Source organism: Eleutherodactylus coqui, chromosome 2, assembly GCF_035609145.1.
Source record: "Eleutherodactylus coqui strain aEleCoq1 chromosome 2, aEleCoq1.hap1, whole genome shotgun sequence".
NCBI classification, from domain to species: domain Eukaryota; kingdom Metazoa; phylum Chordata; class Amphibia; order Anura; family Eleutherodactylidae; genus Eleutherodactylus; species Eleutherodactylus coqui.
The window spans coordinates 204,294,010-204,311,904 of record NC_089838.1 but is presented as its reverse complement, the minus strand read 5'-3'; the positions used below and the strand labels follow the sequence as shown (position 1 = coordinate 204,311,904).

Here is a 17,895-nt window from a genome sequence, read left to right as displayed (position 1 = left end):
GCTTTCTCTGCTCTCTGTCGTCCTTCACCATCCCTGGCACTGTCCTATAGCCCTCTATAAGGCCTAATGCCCACGGCAGTGATGAGCTCCACAAGCAGAATACCGCAGCGGAGTCCGTCATGGCGCCCCCCCAAAGACCCCATACTCACCTCCGGATCCGCTGTGTAGCTCCCGCATCACACTGCCGATGCGCATGCGCATTACAGCGCATGACGCGCCGGCGGTGTCACATGACACCTTGGCAGTGTCACATGACACGGCCGGGGAGCGTATTCACGCTATACTTCCGCTCTGCTACAGCGGAAGTATAGTGTGACGGGCGGCTTCCATTGACTACAATGGAAGCCGTCTGGGCGTATGCCCGCGGCAAATAGGACATGCCGTGGGGTAATTTCACGCTGCCAAATCCCGTGGTGGAATTCCGCAGTGTGTACATTGAGCTATTAGGGTCTAGAGAACCTGTAGCTGCGGTGAAACGATGCAGATTTCCGCTGCGTGAGTTAGCCCTTATAGTACAGTGATAAGTCAGTGAATGCACTTTCACAACAGGGAAGTAGGCTAGCGGAGGGGCTGTCAGTTTAGGACTCTCTCACACAAGCGTTTTTTGGCAATGTAACTTTGCGCAAGAGGACACAGCAAGTATGCAATGACATGCGTACTTGCTGCATACACTATCTTGCACTCATAATAAGCCAAGTGCATGTGGCAATCTGTTGTGTGTGACAGGCACAACTGAAAGTAGATGTGAGATCGGTACTGCATATCATGGGCACGAAACCCACGCGTGTAATACACAGTGGCATACGCTAGTGTGAGAGCCTGAACTCTAAGGCTGCTCTCAAAGCCTGCTTTTTACTGTGATTAGCATGGCATTTCAAGCCTACAACGCTCCTATTGATTTCATACTTATAGGTGTTTTGCTGAAGGAAGCAGACAGCTTTGTACCATGCACTGTGGCCTGGGTGGGTACTGCAGGCCGAGTCCTATTGAAGCGCATGGGTTTCAACCTGCAGTACTAACCCAGGCCACTGCACATGGCACAGAGCTGTCTGCTTCTTGCAGCAAAACATTTAGAAGTGGGACAACTACTTAAGGACACAGGACGTACTTTAACATCCTGTGTATTCACTGTTTGTCTGGAAAAGGATCAGGAGCTGATCCTGCCCCATACAATACTGGTGCTGACAGTTTCTCACAGTAGACACCCTCCAGTAACTGCCGCGATCAGCCTAAGTACTGGTCACGGCTGTTAACCCCGTAAATACTGCTGTCATTTCTAGCAGCGCCATTTAAATACCTTTGATTGCTCTTGCGGGGTCTTGAATGGTTCCCCCACAGTGAGATTGCAGAGTGACGTTTGGTTGCCTGTCAGATTGAGCTATAATGTAATAGTATGCTGTTACATTATACTGCAGGAGCGATCCAACCATCACAAGTTCTGGTCCACGATGGGAAAAAAAATACGTAGAAGTCAGTTTCAACAAGTTTTATTATTTTCACTTATTCTATTGCAATTCCCCTTAGAAATTTTTAAACGTTTTTCAGTACATTAAATATTACCATTGAAAAATACAACTCGCCCCACAAAAAAACAAGCCCTCATACAGCGACGGCGATGGATAAATAAAAGAGCTATGATTTTTTGATAATGGTGAGGAAAAACCAAGAATTTAAAAAAGGGCCGTATTCTTAAAAGATTGAAGGGTCAATAAAATACAACTTGTCCCACAAAAAAACAATACATCCTAAGACCCAATTTTCACAGGCAAAATAAAATTAGCAACATCGCGTGGGTCTCCCGCACGCGTGATCCTCTCCCATAGGGAATCATTGGACCCCGGCGCCGAATCGCACGTGCGGGAAACCACCCGCAGCATGCTCCATTTTGTGCAGCTCCAGCGGCTCAGACGTAGCTGTCACTGTGTCCGTGCCGCGGGATCAGAGGAAACCAGGAGTTTAAAAAAAAGTGTGCACGGCGCATGCGGTGAGATCGCAGGGAGCCATGCAGGTGTCATGGCAGCCGGGGACCTTCTGAAAGGCCCCAGGGCTGTCAGGGCAGAATGCTTATCAAGCCATCCCTGTGGGGTGGCTTGATATACTGCCTTTCAGATTGCAAAATAAGATCAATAAAGTTTTACTAATTATTAAAAAAATAAATAAATAAAAGTTTAAAGAAAAACCTTTTTGCCATATTTATAATACAAGAATGGAAATATTAAAACAAAAAAACGTATTTGGCATTGCTGCGTTCATTAAAATCTGATCTATCAAAGCAGCGGATTATTTACCCCGCACAATGAACGTTGTCAGAAAAAATATATAAAGAAAGCCAGAAATGTGTTTTTTGGTCACAAAAAAAGGCAATAAAAAGCAATCAAAAAGTCGTATATATTCAGAAATGTTCCCAAGCAAACTACAGCACATCCTGCAAAAAATGAGCCTTCGCACAACTATGTCGACGGAAAAAAATAAACGTTATTGCGCTCAGAAGATGGAGGCAAAAAATAAATGAAAAAAAAACTAAATATCTTTGAAAAAAATAAAAGTAGTACAGCAAAAAAGAAACTATATAAGTTTGGTATCGTAGTAATCGTACTGTACCGTAGAATAAAGTTATCAGGTCATTTTTGTTGCAGTTTGTGCGCCATAAAAGCAAGACGCACTGATTATTTTTTTTTTATTTTACTCCACTTGGAATTTTTAAAAAGTTTTTCAGTACATTATCTGGTACATTAAATAGTTCCATTAAAAAATACAACTCGTCCCGCAAAAAAAAAAACAAGCCCTCATACAGCGACGGTGATGGATAAATAATAGAGTTACGATTTTTTTTAAAAGGGGGGAGGAAATACTGAAAATGGGGAAAAAAATGGTAGCGTCCTTAAGGGGTTAATACTACACAAGAGAAACCATAGGAGTTGCCTTATCTTTTCTGCATGTAGTTTTTTCTACTTGTGAGAAAGATAGGGCAGGGCCTATCTTCCTTCTTTTTTTTTTTTAACTGGCGTGCAATGGCGCAAAATTTGAATGGTAAGAAAAAAAAATGTACCCGCTTCATGCGCCAGCTTGTTTTAGCCCTCACAGTATAAAGTGGCCAGCTGACTGTTAGGCTTTATCTATAAAGATAACAGCACATGAATACACGCATTGTAGAGTCCTCCCTATACATGCTGGGGCCCGTGGAGAACACTACTGCGCATGCTTCAGGTACACAGAGCACCGCGTGCCTTCTAGTACCTGATTCTATCCAAGCAGTTGCCAGGGGTGACGGGTCACTTCTCGCCACGTGACCGGAAGCAGGTGCATGCCGGGAATTGCATATGGCGCCGCCCATGGTTCTTCAGGTGTGTTTCTGTCTAGCGCTAGGAGAAGGTATTCCCGTAGTTTTATGGTCTGTCCCTGCTTCTCGCTAAGTCACGTATGTAACGCGGTGTTTTATCACATGTTGTAACCAACTGCGCCCGGCCGGTACGTGTCCGCGGACACACGGTAGATTGCAGCGGGCAGTGACTGCGGCTACTCGTCCTTCTTAGCGCCCCGTGACTGTACATGTTGGGCTGCTGGTTTTATACTGTACAGGTCGGTTCTAGCGCCCCCTTCTGGTACATTGTGTACACTAGAGTGCCGTGGACATTGGTTGCTACGGACAACAGGGTCTGATCTGATGATGTGATGCACTGATGTATTAAGCACCGATCGGCCAGTCGTTGTCCTTCACTCATACAGCAGACTGAATGATCCTGGAAAAAAACCAATATATATCTTTGTTTTAACTGTCCGAGCGAATGCGCAATTGGTGACCTTTTTGACTGTGTGTTTCCATCAGAGGAGCTGAAAAACGGATTTTCTGAGCTTCAGTTAGCGCACGATTAATTTCCATTCTGTTTGATTCCTGTTTGTTTATTTTTCTTTCAGAAACGATAGCGCAGGAGTCTGCTTTTATTTTGCTTAAAAAAAAAAAAATTTTTTTTTTTTTACCACTAGTCAGGTGTTAGCACAGCTGAAAGGAAAGCCTTCGATTTTGGTTCTGTTTTTGATGGCTAAGGGCTCCCACACACTGGCGTTTTTTTTCACACGATTGTCAGTGGGACTTTCTAATGTTAAAAAGGCATCACACAAAAATAGCGCAGCACCAAGTGTCAATGCGTTTTTAGAATTAGAAAGTCCCATTGAGAAAAGCGTAAAAAAAACGCAGCAATAACACAGCGTTAAAAACACGGAAGTGTAACGCAGCTCTAAAGCCCAATGTCCGCGTGCGGATTTAACTTATGAAATCTATACGGGAGATCCACATCTCTAGCCGCTCGTAGGAAACAATGGGGCGTCCGCAACTGCATGAAACCCTGCGGATTAGATTTTTAGGTGTTTTGCAGATGTCCCGTACGAATCTAAAAACACAGCGTGCTCCATTTTATCGCAGATGTGGCTCCATTCATAGGAGATGAAAACGCACAATCCGCGATCACCCACAAGCTATTAAAACTTTCTTAAGATGATCCGCTGTGCAATTCTGGGCGTGCCGTTGGCATTGGGCCTAACAGATCTATTTTTAAATGAGCATACGTAAAAAGTTGGGGTGGATTCACACTTGTGTTCGCACGCAGTTCAGGCCTTTTTGGAGCAAAGAAACCGAATTGAACGTTTATTTCTTTTACTCATTGATTTTAATGGAAGAATTACAAAAACAAGAAGTTGCGTTCCTTAGGCCTCCTGCACACGAACGGATTTGAATTGCGGAATCCGTAACCGGCACCCGCATGGACGAGACGCTGTAATATTTGCCCACTGGGAGGTATTAACTTCCGCGGCTTCGAGACGACGTGCGGATGGGAATCATGATTTCTTTTTCTTTCGAGCGCAAAAAAAAATCGAATCATGCTCTATTTTAGTTTGGATGCGCTCCATTGATCTTTATGGGAGCGTTCAAATCGCAGTGCATACGCAGTTACATTGGGCATGGACCTGGATTTGTAGGCGGATAGTTTGCAGGTTGCTAAGAGACCACATAACAAAATGAATAAAAGGAAGCAGGAATGTTGGAAAAGACAATGCAGGACAGCGATGAACACCCCATCGTCCAGTGCAGTCGCCGGGTATTAGATATAGGCAGCTTCATTGCTCTCCAAAACCCAGAGAGCAGTCTGCCATTCTGTAGGCGGTTTCCAATCTCTCACCACCAGAGACACAAGAGAATGTCGTCTGGGATTTACCCTTTGTTTTTCCAGGTGGTTGGGCAACTTTCTGGCGTGATCGCCTGCTTACGATATTTTTTCCATAAGACAATACACTGTGCATTCACAATCATCCACAAAACACTCGCAGTTCTTTTCCGCAATGAATTGAATGGATTTCACAGCGGAAATCAGCTTGCGGAATCCAACCCGTTTGTGTGCAGGCGGCCTTAATGATTGTTTAGCTGAACGAACCTTATGTACAAAAGCAGACTACTCACCCAGTTCGTGATATGAAGCATCTTCAGGTGTATTTGGACATGTCTGACACCACTAAAACAGTTGTCACTATAGACTTGGTCACCATCAAGAATCTTTTTTTTTTTCTCAAATTTTGTGGTCAGAAACATCAAGATATGGGGGATTTTTTTATATAAAGGTGTTACCCTGTTGGCTGATTTGTCCTGGAATGACCTACAATTAATTGCAGCTTGCTGTTTGTATATGGTTGGGTAGCAGTAAAGTGGCCAGAGCGCCCGTGCTGATCCCCTGTTCACCACCAACAGTGCCTACGGTATTATTGTATCTTGACGCCACCGGAAGCTAGGGGTTTGACAGGAGGAACACCCCTCTCACACCCCTAGCTTCCAATTGGCTGCATTCGTCAAGGTACTTGAAGGTAATTTATCAGGGCCTGCATACAGTTTGCCAGCTGGTCTCTGCCTGCGGTCCCTTGCTCCCTCACAAGCTGGTGATAAGTTAACGACCCCCCTCTCACCCATGATACTGCCAAGGGGTGTGTAGACACCACCTGAGAGGCCAGGGGCAAACATGCAAGCACGGCGGCACACTTACAGCTGCGGGGTCCCTGGAGTGCCGACTGCCACACATCACAGCGCACACTGCAGTCTGGGGTGTCCTCTGAGCCAACAGCCGCAGAGGGCAGAACAGCAGGGACGGGAGACTTGCACCAGCGGGGTCCGTCGAGTAAGGTCAGCCGCACATCGCTGCACATGGCCACTGCACCCCAGGATGTCCTCTGAGCCGACAGCCGTACAGGGCACAATTGCGTGCATAGGTGACTTCCAGCAGCGGCGTCAGCGGATTGCTGACAGCCGCACATCACTGCACACAGGCGATAACAGCGGGCACGGGACAGTTAGATCGCTATCCTGATGCTGCTTAAGGACCTTCAGGAATGCAGCCAATAGGGAGCTAGGGGTGTGAGAGGGGCATATCCATGTCAAACCTCTAGCTGGTGGCGTCAAGGTAGACTAATACTAGTGTCTACAATGGGCACATGAGCATCAAAACACAACCAGTGCCGCAGCCTTGGGGAATATTTCACAACAGCGTTGCATATTTTGCTGTCCTTGAATGTCATACACAACTCTGCACTAATTGTGGATGTTGTTGCAGAATTGCTGGCAGGATTCTGCTATTTCCAATTACACGTTCGCAGTGCATATTTTGGTGCTGAATATTCCGCTGGAGGGCATAGTGTTGCGGAATATTCTGTCCTGTGTGGAAGGTGTCTCAATTGCTACAGGGCCTCTAAGCTAGAGGTCCACAGGCCTCCCTCACCGCACTGATTTCTGCTGTGCTAAGGGGTGCTGTCATGTCAAACTTCCCGTCGCGCTGCTTAGTCACATGATCACCTGGCAGCATCGGAACTGGACTCTTCTCCCCCCCTCCCGGTTTTCCTGCACTCAGACCATGCTGTATTGAGCGCAATAAATGGGAGGAGGTGGGCTTTCATGTGACAGCATGACAGGGAGTTTGATGTGATTGCATTGCTGGCTACTAGTGCTCTATTAGGGTTAGGGGCCACATTTGTCGGTGCTGTTCTTACTATGTGAGGACACTATTATTTTGTTGGGGCACTATTATTAAAGGGGTTTTCCAAATTATAATTTTATTAGTGCTTCCCATGTCTAATAAGAGGGCTGGGCAATTTAGCCTAAAAGTAAAATCTTGCTGCTCTTCTTCTTTTTTTTTTTTTTTCTACAACTTTTAGACTGTTTTCATGCCTCCTGCACATGGGTAAATTTGCATTGCGAAATCTGGAGCAGGATTCCGCCTCCGGATTCTGCAGCAAATCCAGCCCATAGCATGCTATGAGAAAATGTGATTTCCTGCCCATGAGCGGAAATTGATTGCGATCTTTGCGCTCACAGGGGAGAAATCGCAGCATGCTGCGATTTTGTGTGTGTTACGCACGGCCGGCTTCCATTGAAGTCACTGCTACACAATGTGAACAACCCTAGAGATTACTCTTTTAGAAGGGGGTGTTACATGCACAGCTATTCCATAATATATACTGAGCCTCAGAATTGTCCCTTACTTTACATTTGTCATCACATTCACTTTTAAAAAGGGACAATTGCTATAATCAGTATGTCTGCAATATATTATGGAATTGCTGTGCATGCAGTTGCCTTTTGTTAAACAATGGGGCTCATTTGAATATAAATTAACAAGAAGACCTTCCTTTCTTGTAGAATGTCCCCACCCCATGTATCCGATGTATGGGCAGTGTCCAAACCACCTGAGTGATACTGTTTTTGGCTGTCGGGTCTTACCAGTGAAACAATTGTAATTTGTTTCCCACCTGTAAGAACCATGCAGCTAATAATAATAATAATCTTTATTTGTATAGTGCCAATTTATTCCGCAGCGCTTATAACCATATTGAAAACCCCTAGCAATTCATGATCAGATGTGTGCAATTTTGTCAGTTTTTGATCATGCAGCAATTACTGTGTGATTATGCTTGTTTACTGTAAGTTACGCTTAATGAGAGGGCCCCATCTTGGTAAGGGTGCTTTCATACGGGCGGAATTATTCTAAATAGAACTGTGAGATGTCCTTATAAGATATTTTCAGGCATAAGGAGCTCTGATTAGAAAAATAAAAAACTTGTTGACCACTAGACGCCTCTACAACATAATCAGAGATTCCACCCAATTAGAAGAGCTTGAGGAGGGAACATTATTGTAATGCGAAAAGCTGGATGGTTGTATCAAAGAAGTGCCCACCTCCTAGGCCGCTCTGATCAAACTTTAACCCTTTCCAATCCAATTTGTATCCTGGTTTTCCTAGGGGGCTTACTCTTTTTCTGCCATTATACAACGGCGCTATATGCTGGCTAAAGCCAGTACTGCATGAGGTGACATGTTGGATAGGCTCCAACAGCCTGAGAGGCTGGCAATATACAGTAAGAGAACCCCGATGGACGTCTTCCAACATCGGAGCTGTACAGCCTTAAATCATAATGTCTTCAGACGTCAGACAGTGGATTGGAAAGGGTTAAGGAGGTGTTGGGACCAGTGGATGCATGAGGGCACACGCATAAGGGAGCCGGGTTCAGGATGCCCCTGACGACCACCAGAAGGGAGCATCATCTGATCATCAAACAAGTACGAGCAGCTCCAACTGTTTTATTGTCCGCCATCCTCCTCTGCCACAAATGGCACCATCATTATAAACCCATGTATCTGTTATAACCATTTCCAGGTGCTTAACTGAAGGACGTTTGGTCTCACGACTTCCTTGACACCCACCGATGCCTCTGTTTGCAATGGTATTTTGAACGACAGAACTGGACTACCATGGAGTGGAACCCGATTGTCTTCAACAAATCCAGGTTTAGTTTGGGCACTAACTATGTTGAGCGCCTCAATTCTGCCTTTTCTGTGGAGCAGTACACTGCCCCCACTGCTAGTGTGATGGTCTGGGGGCCACACATACAGCAGTCGGTCACCCCTAGTAGTGGTACGAGGGACAATGTCAGCTCAGAGATATGTTCAGGACATCCTGCAGCCACGTGTGTTCCTCTTTTGGCGGCTTCCAAGAGCCATTTTCAGCAGGATAATGCTCAGCCGCACACAGCAAGGGGGTCACAGGAATGTCTCTACAACATTATCACACTTCCATGGCTGCCTGGTTGTCAGATTTATCACCAATAGAACATGTATGGGACCATCTGGGATGTCAACTTTGACAGCCCACAAGTTTGCAAGAGGTTTAGTTATAGCAAATGTGGACCAATATGCCGCAGGATACCATACAGAAACTATGCCTCCATGACACCCGTATCACATCTTGTATCCAAGCTAGAGGTGGTACAACAGGGTACTAGAGCCTCCATGACACCCGTATCACATCTTGTATCCAAGCTAAAGGTGGTACAACAGGGTACTAGAGCCTCCATGACACCCGTATCACATCTTGTATCCAAGCTAGAGGTGGTACAACAGGGTACTAGAGCCTCCATGCCTGCCCGTATCACATCTTGTATCCAAGCTAGAGGCAATACAACAGGGTACTAGAGCCTCCATGACACCCGTATCACATCTTGTATCCAAGCTAAAGGTGGTACAACAGGGTACTAGAGCCTCCATGCCCACCTGTATCACATCTTGTATCCAATCTAGAGGCAGTACAACAGGGTACTAGAGCCTCCATGCCCAGCTGTATAACATCTTCTATCCAATCTAGAGGCAGTACAACAGGGTACTAGAGCCTCCCATCAAGGGGTTGGTTATCATTTTGCTCTGATACTGTAATCACTTACTTATATCAATGTTCCAATCTGACAAAGTTTCATTCGATTCAGACAACTCCCTTTTTTTTTTTACAATGAGTGTATTTAGTTACCATATGGTAGTTATCTAACAAAGAAACGAATGCCAGCAGCACAATCCTACAAATTGTCTCCAGCAGGGCAATAACAATGCAAAATCACACTAGAACCTGAATCTAAGGTCGAAAGTACAGGCAAAAATAGGGAAATGCGACGGCATCGATGGTGTAAAACAAATCCGCTTTATTCCTCTCAGACGAACAAACGGCAACGTTTCGAGGATGAAAACTCCTTGAGTCGAAACATTGTAGTATGGTAGTTATCTAGTCATGGTGTGGTGATCTGCAGATATAGGTGTCTGGTTGGAGTAATATATTAGGTTGGAAGCATGGTGCTATATATACCATGTTCTATATACTGTACTATGATCATACTTGATTTGAAGGATCTGGGTGGTATGTTCACATGTGGTCCATTTGTTGCACAAATCTTTTCAAGGCCCAATGCCCACTTGCGGCTTTGATTTGCGGGTCACCCGCAAGTCAAAGCCTCCCATAGGGATGCATTAGCGTCCGCAAACTATTTAAAAGCATGCGGATGCTATTTTCTCCTGGCATGCGGATCGCACGCTGTGGGAGAAAATCACATCATGCTCCGTTTTGGCCCCGGCTTCCATTGAAGTCAACACAAGCAATCATATCCGCGGCACAGCCACAGCTGTCATTGCGGCTGTGCCGCGGGAAAGCAGGACATTTAAAAAAAGCACTATGTATGTGTCCGGCACGTCACCAGGACGTCCAGATGCATCCGCCGTGCTAAAGAAAGAAGATCCAGCCGACACTGACTAGATCCGCGCTGGAGCCGGAGAGGTAAGAAAACCTTTATTTCTCCCTATGGCAATGCGGGATTCAGCAGTGGAATCCCTACGTGTAAGTGGACACTGGGCCCAACTGTTCTATAGCTGGACAAAGTACCTGTAAATATCCATTCACCTGCTGCAGAAACAATGTTTTTGAGGTGTATGGGATTCATTTTCAGTTGCAGTAATGTCTGCAAGAACTCTGCTATGTGTAAACCTAAAACCTGAGTTGTCATTCACTTTTGTGCTTTCAAATGTATGCCTGCTACTTTGCCTTTTTTTTACCCTTCATTTTTCAGTATATACTGTATATTTTTTTAATTTTGCCTAACTTTGTGCAAGTGTTTGACTTCTTTTGGGAAGCTTATGAAAAAACCTATCTCTTTAAAAAAAAAAAATAAAAATCAACCTCAAAGCTAGTGCATGTTGCATCTTCGATTAAAACATCACTGACACTATAAAATGACACATTTTAACTTACAACTAATAGCCCGGGACGACAAATGATTGCACGAGGGCTAAAGTCACCGCTGACAGACTTAAAGGGGTTGTCCCGCAATCGCAAGTGGGGTTAAGCACTTCTGTATGGCCATATAAATGCACTTTGTAATATACATCCTGCACTAAATATTGGCCATACAGAAGTTATACACTTACTACCTCCGGTGTTGGCGTCCCCGTCTCCATGGTGCTGACCGAAGCCTTCTTCTGCCGGGATTAGACGCGCATGCGCAGAAGGCCTCTGCAGCGCGAGCACGCCGGAGCGGGACAGAAGAGGGCAGACAGCGCAAGCGCGTCTAATCCCGGCAGAAGAAGGCTTCGGTCGGCGCCATGGAGACGGGGACGCCAACACCGGAGGGGGTAAGTGTATAACTTCTGTATGGCCAATATTTAATGCACAATGTATATTACAAAGTGCATTTATATGGCCATACAGAAGTGCTTAACACCACTTGCTATCACGGGACAACCCTTTAACTGCTGGATCGCGGACTTCTCGCTCAGCACTTCACCTTCTAAGTGAAGCTCTGAGTGTCTACACAGAATGACAAGCCCGTGATCCAGCAGTGTTTTTCATGCTCAATTTCATTTGTTTGAATGAATTTTGAGCAATAACTGTCCTGTGTAAATGGCCCATAACTTCTGACCACTCCTTATTTAGCCCCGCTCAACCCTCGAAACAAAAACTGCTAAAAATGCTTTCAATAAAACCAGCCTGACAATGTAGGTTACAACTTCAAAGACTGAACACAATGCTTCTACTCCGCTATCCCTTACACTCCCTTAAGGCCCATTTATACGAGCAGATAATAGCTCAAAGATCGCTCAAACGACAGTTTGAGCAACAGCTTTGAGCGATTATTTTGCATTAAAAAAATAGGTATTTAAGTAGCTACTTAAATACCAATTGGGTATGCAAATGAAGCCTTCCCTGAAGGCAGCTAATAGCCCGAGGCTAATATCTGCGCTCAGATCCTTTGTTCTCCATGGGAGAACGACTGATAAAAGTGAGCGATGATTTTTAGGTGAGCTTTATTTTAACGATCAGCGAAAAGTGCCTGAAATGCAGGTGCTCCGTGCCCATTTACACGCACCGATTAATGCTAAAACAATCAGCAAATTTTTTGCGATAATTGTCCAGTATAAATGGGTCTTTAGAGCTAAATGATGTGGCAGCAGGCATTCTTACGCACTGTTCCTTTTCGCTGTAGGGGTGCAGAGCAGAGCATGGGACCCTCATTCTTGTGATCATTTAGGATCCCAGCGGTGAGACCCCCTCCGTTCAGGGGGGAAAGAAATACACACATATATATATATACACACACACACACTTTTTAAAATAAATTGATATAAATTAAGAAGTGTGTGTAAACTTACTTTTGGGAGGGGGTGCTGCTTTTCTATAGTTTTCATCTGGAAATTATTCTTAAATGGCTCCTGAATATGATAGCATACTAAGCCTGTAAATGCTGTGCAAAAAATATATATTCTACAATTGTTATGATCTGATAGAAGTCATTGGCGGGTGAATCCAAATGTACCATGTTTTATACAATACTGGACATTTGTCTTCCTCTATTCTGGAAAAATACAGCAACCATTTTTAACCGATCCAATCAGTGGGACCATAAAAAGTTTGTCTAAAAAAATGTTCAACCATTATATAACACTTCTTCCCAGCCTCAACTGTATGGCCCAAATGGGATGTTTGCGGAGCCTTACCGTTAGGTGTTATCTGTGCTCTGATAGCTTGATGTGTTTATTCCAGCAGGCTAGTTCCAACAATGCCACTTGTTGTGATGTGCGGATTACCTTGCGGCGGAAAAAGTCGAAGAGCATTAGAGCTGAAGGAACACCTGGAGCAGAAAGGAAGAAAAGTTTACATTGTTGGAGACCATGTTCTAGAAGTAGATAGGAATTCTGTATATGCAGGTGAGCAGCAGTCAGAAGAGCGACAAATCACATTGGTCCAGGATTATTGATGTGTTAACTCTGCATAGCTGGAATGGGTGAATATGTAAACTTAGCTTTTTCTGTATGTAGATATAAACCTATATAACAGTTACCCCTGACATAGAATGGGGATGAATCCAAACAATGCCATGTGTTACATTGTCACCCAGCAATCACATACTGTAACACCATATGCAATAGTTACCTATTTATAAGGATGCTTTCTCCATCAGTTGCTGTTTGGAAGATCTCAACCAATGTGACTTTGAAAAGCCATACTGACTACCTCATCTTCTGCCCTTGCCATTGTTTTTTTTCCATTCACATCGCTTGATTATGTTACCTCACGTCAAACACATGCTGCGTCAGCTGATTCAGTGTTCCTCACCACCAGCAAAATACAGCGGGCATAGAGTGGAAGCGGCTAACTTCCACTAAAACCAATGACTGCTGCGCCTGCAATTACCAGTGCCAGCCACTAGACAGGGGTCGGAGTTACATGCTTCCACTCTGCACCCTGTGCATTTTGCCAGTGAAGCGGGCACTAGAACAGTTGATATGTCTGGCTTATTTTTACTAGCTTTTTTAAAAAAATTGTATAATATATAAAGCAAGCTTTTTTTTTTAAATTGGTGTCTCAGGGCGCCTTCACACTGCGAGAGTGAGTGAAAACGCATGATTATGAAACCAATGAACAGTCTCGCATTCCTGCGGTGGTTCCCTTCATCCTATTGCTTTTAATATGGCTGCAGCAGGCTTGCCCCATTGAAAGCAATGGGAGAAGATCGCTATCCCATGCTGCAGCTGTGACAGCTGCAGCAGGGGATTTCTTCATCCAGGGGTTTCACCTTGTTACCAACGGGACCAGCGGCAGCAGCGCCAGCCCCACTGAAAACATAGAACATTGCGATCCTCTGCAGCTGCTGTGACAGCAGCGTCAGGATTCCTTCATCCCCGTGGGGAGTCCCCTCATCACTGAACACGGATGGCAGTGGCATTGAGAACAAGGTGAAACCCCTGGATGAAGGATTTCCCTGCTGCAGCTGTCACAGCTACAGCAAGGGATTGCGATTTTTCTCCCATTGCTTTCAATAGGGCCGGCGCTGCTGCTGCCACCCTATTAAAAGCAATGGGATGAAGGGAACCCCGTGCAATGATGTGAGGCTGTTTTCACATGAAAATGACTCGCATCCAGGGGTTTTTAGAAGGTTTGCGAGAGCGATATTGGTCCGTGAATCGCTGCCCGATATCGCTCTTACCAGTGTTAAGGAGTCCTCAACGAGAAGCCTTTTATTTAAAAAATGCCATACACAAAGCCTTCTGCATTTTGGAAAAAAACATCACAAACCAAAGCACTTTGTTTGTAGCCTGTCACACATACACACCAAGATAGTACATGACGATAGACGGCACGCAGCCAGTATGCAATGTCATTCGAGGACTGATCTGTAGTGCATACTTTACGAGAATGTTAGGGCGTTCTATATGCTTTGCCTATATAAGAACCTAGCACCCATTAGCCAGCTACTTTCTTCTTTTAGAAGTGATTGAAGAACATTTTGTTCACGGGTTCGAAGCTTTATTTCCCTCAGTGTTGTCTTTGTGCTCTACTTGCTGGAGGCTGGATCCTCTGCTACTTCCTCTCCCCAATGACAGATCTGGATATTTTAGGAATAGAGCTGTCAAGTCAATTCAGGTTCAGTGCTCTGCTCATTGGTTCATGGTGCTGACCGTGATGTCACCAGGAGCTCAGATTTGACAGATGAGTGAAGCGCTGCAGCATGAAGATCTGGGGACCTATCTAAAAACCTTTTGGCGAGATCTCTTGTAGTGCGCACCATGAAAATGCTATACTGTAAACGCAATAAAACTACAAGAATATTGGAAGTCTTTGACGAGTTTCATGATCATGTAAAAGTCTGTCTTCAGGTTTAGTGTTTACACATATGGAACTCCGATGTCACTTTAAAGATGTTTTCCCACCATTTAAAACTGCTTCACAACTCCTCTTTCCTTTCTGGTTGCTGCTAACCAGCTGTGACTACTGCAACCAGTCAGTGGCCACAGCAGTCACATGTCCTGGTCAGCGGCAACCAGAAAGGACAGAGTGGTTATGAAACCGTTTTAAGTTGTGGGAAAACCCCTCGTAGGGTGCGTTCACACGCTGCAGAAATGCAGCAAAACCGCATGTCAGAGTTGCAGTACAGTGACAGTAGAAAGTGTGCACAGAATATGAAAATTTGTACAAACCCAATGAAATGGATTTTATTGCGCACGCCAGTACGTCCATGTGAAGCCAGCCTAAGGCACAGGGCTGCAGCTTCAGAATTGAGAGTATCATGACCGAGCAAAAAGGATCTGTTGTTAATTTTTTGTGGATCCTTTAGCTAGACATAACTGATGCATTCTTACAGAGGTGTGCAAAAAAGTTACATCACATGCTCCATTCAGTGTTTAATACTGACAAGTAAGTGGCTTAGAACCGCCGTGGAATGTTGTCATTTAAATTAAAATGAAAAAGCATTGACCCAAAATGTTTGTTTACAGGAATACATGGAGGTTTTGTGCGACTTACTGTTTTCAGTATCAAACACTGAATGGAGCATGTGATGCAACTGTTTCCTTGCATCCCTCCGTACGTCTACCCCCCCCCCCCACCACCACCACGCGCCACGTTATATTTGTCTATACGAATTGGTTAGTTCCGTATATACGGTAGATGCACTTGAGATTTTATAGCTTTGTATCCGCAGCTTTTTTTTCAGGCTATTGTTTTCATATGGTTATGTGATTAACAAATTGTAATGTGGAGAAGATGAATAGAGATGGATGCGGCAGCGGTCTACCCTGCTGCCCCAGCGCCCGATGGCTGTGTAGGTGTCAGAGCGGACATTGGGCGTTGCTAGGAGACCTGCTAAGTGTGAAATGTTGTTAATGCAGGTGAAAAGCTTGGCATGAAAACCTGTGTCACCGACTGCCGTCTGTAGAAATATTAATTGCTGCTCGCAGGACTTATCCTTGTCTGAGTGGTGGAAATGTACTTCTAGATGTAGATGAGAAGCTTCTGCCTCCCATCAGTCTCGCTCTGCCAGGCTCTACATTAATTAGACAATGACCTCGGAACGAAAACATTATCTTTTGTGTGTAAAAGTATCGCGGTAAATACGGGATCCTATTTCCTTAGCGATACTCGTTTGTAGTTACCAATTCTAATAAATGAGGTAATAAAAGGAGGAAATCTTTCTCTTACAGATTCACGAAAAGAGAAGGATCTACGCGGCGCTTTGAGGGCCGAAGTTGAAAGGTTCTAAAATCACTTCATTTATGGTTCATATAAAAGTGCCAGTTCTCTATAATACTTTGTTTTGATAATTTGTGTCATTTTCGATATGGAAAATACAGTTTTTGTAAAACATGTTGGTTTTAAGACTTCGACCTTGGGTTACAATTTTACTTTTATACAGTAAAGAGTAATATTTGGACACTACAGTCTGTGCTTCCGGCTTCAAAGACAGACATAGGGGCCCAACAGGTAGCTGATGGGTGGGGTTCGAGGCAGCGGACCCATGCCAATCCGTTATTGATGACTAAGGCCAGTGCCACATGACCAAATTTGAGTTGTGGAATCCGCGATCATCATCCATGTGGACTATTCCGCGTTCATTAAAAAACTAGAACATCCACATGTGAGCGGACAGCGATTGCAATTATAAAATCAGAAGTGCAGCACATTCTATTTTTGTGCAGATTCCATTGAAGTCAATGGAAGCCGTCTGACCTGCAGTACATCCACAATTGACATTGCATATAGGTTGCGGGTGCCTGTGTCATCACCTAATGACAACGCGGGAAAAGCTAAGATTTAAAAAAAAACAAAAAAAACTACTGTGCATGACCAACAGCGAGCTGCCATGGTCATCCTCAATACAGATGAAAGCAAGTACGCGGGGTCGCCGACCTCTGCGGAATCAGACCAACGATCCATACACTGTGAATGTCATCTGTTTTTGACAGCTGACACACAGCCACAACAGCCACGATTGAAGTTCACTCCAATTGTGACTCTTAACCATTTAAATACCGCTGTCAATTCTGATGGAGGCATTTAAATGGCCTCAGTGGCCCCCTCATGACGAGATTGTGATGTTGCATTCATTATGATAGCTAATGTCCTTGTAAAGGTCCCCCAGGGCTGCCATGAATATTTACCTAGTAATATGTGCCTGTGGCACTTCTTAATAGAATGAGAGATTCTCAAAATACTGTATAATGCAATACTATAGTTTTGCAGTACACCGCATAAGTGATCTAATGTTTGAAAGTTCAAGTCCCCCTAAGGAACTTAAGTTTTTGCTTTACTTTGAACATTTATAAAAAAGTCGAAGAAACCATTTATATATATATATATATATATATATATATATATATATATATATATATATATATATAATAAAATCAAAACAAAATTAAACAAAGTTGGTATCGTTGCATCCGTAAAAGTCCAGTCTATCAAAATGTATTATTTATGCCAAATGGTAAATGTTGTGAAAAAAAGGCACAATACGAAAATTGCGCTTTTATTGGTTGCCTTGTCACCATGAAAATTAATAAGAAGCTATAAAAAAGTCGTATTTACCCCTAAATAGTACCAATAGAAACATCATATCGCACCCGCAAAAATACAAGCCTTCGAAGAAAGTATCAACTGGAAAAAAAACAATATATGGCAGTCAAGATAGTGACAAACGATTTTAAAAAAGATTTTCATTATCTCACCGGTGTGGAACCCCCGCCAGGATACATAGAATATTCTCATGAGTTTCTGA

The 17,895-nt window shown here is 44.1% G+C and overlaps 1 protein-coding gene across 6 annotated transcripts in view; it reads left to right on the top strand.

Annotated features, from left to right (window-relative positions):
* Positions 1 to 3,301: 3,301 nt before the first annotated feature.
* Positions 3,302 to 17,895, top strand: part of KTI12 (KTI12 chromatin associated homolog) — a 53,075-nt gene continuing 38,481 nt past the window's right edge. The window contains exons 1-3 of one of the 6 annotated variants that reach the window (XM_066592268.1): positions 3,302 to 3,344; positions 12,888 to 13,048; positions 16,322 to 16,373. In XM_066592268.1, coding sequence (XP_066448365.1) covers positions 12,901 to 13,048; positions 16,322 to 16,373 — 200 coding nt within the window. In that variant the 5' untranslated portion in view covers positions 3,302 to 3,344; positions 12,888 to 12,900. Of the gene's footprint in view, positions 3,419 to 12,884; positions 13,049 to 16,321; positions 16,374 to 17,895 lie in introns of all 6 variants that reach the window. The other 5 variants (XM_066592266.1, XM_066592269.1, XM_066592272.1 and 2 more) reach the window with 5 other exon arrangements.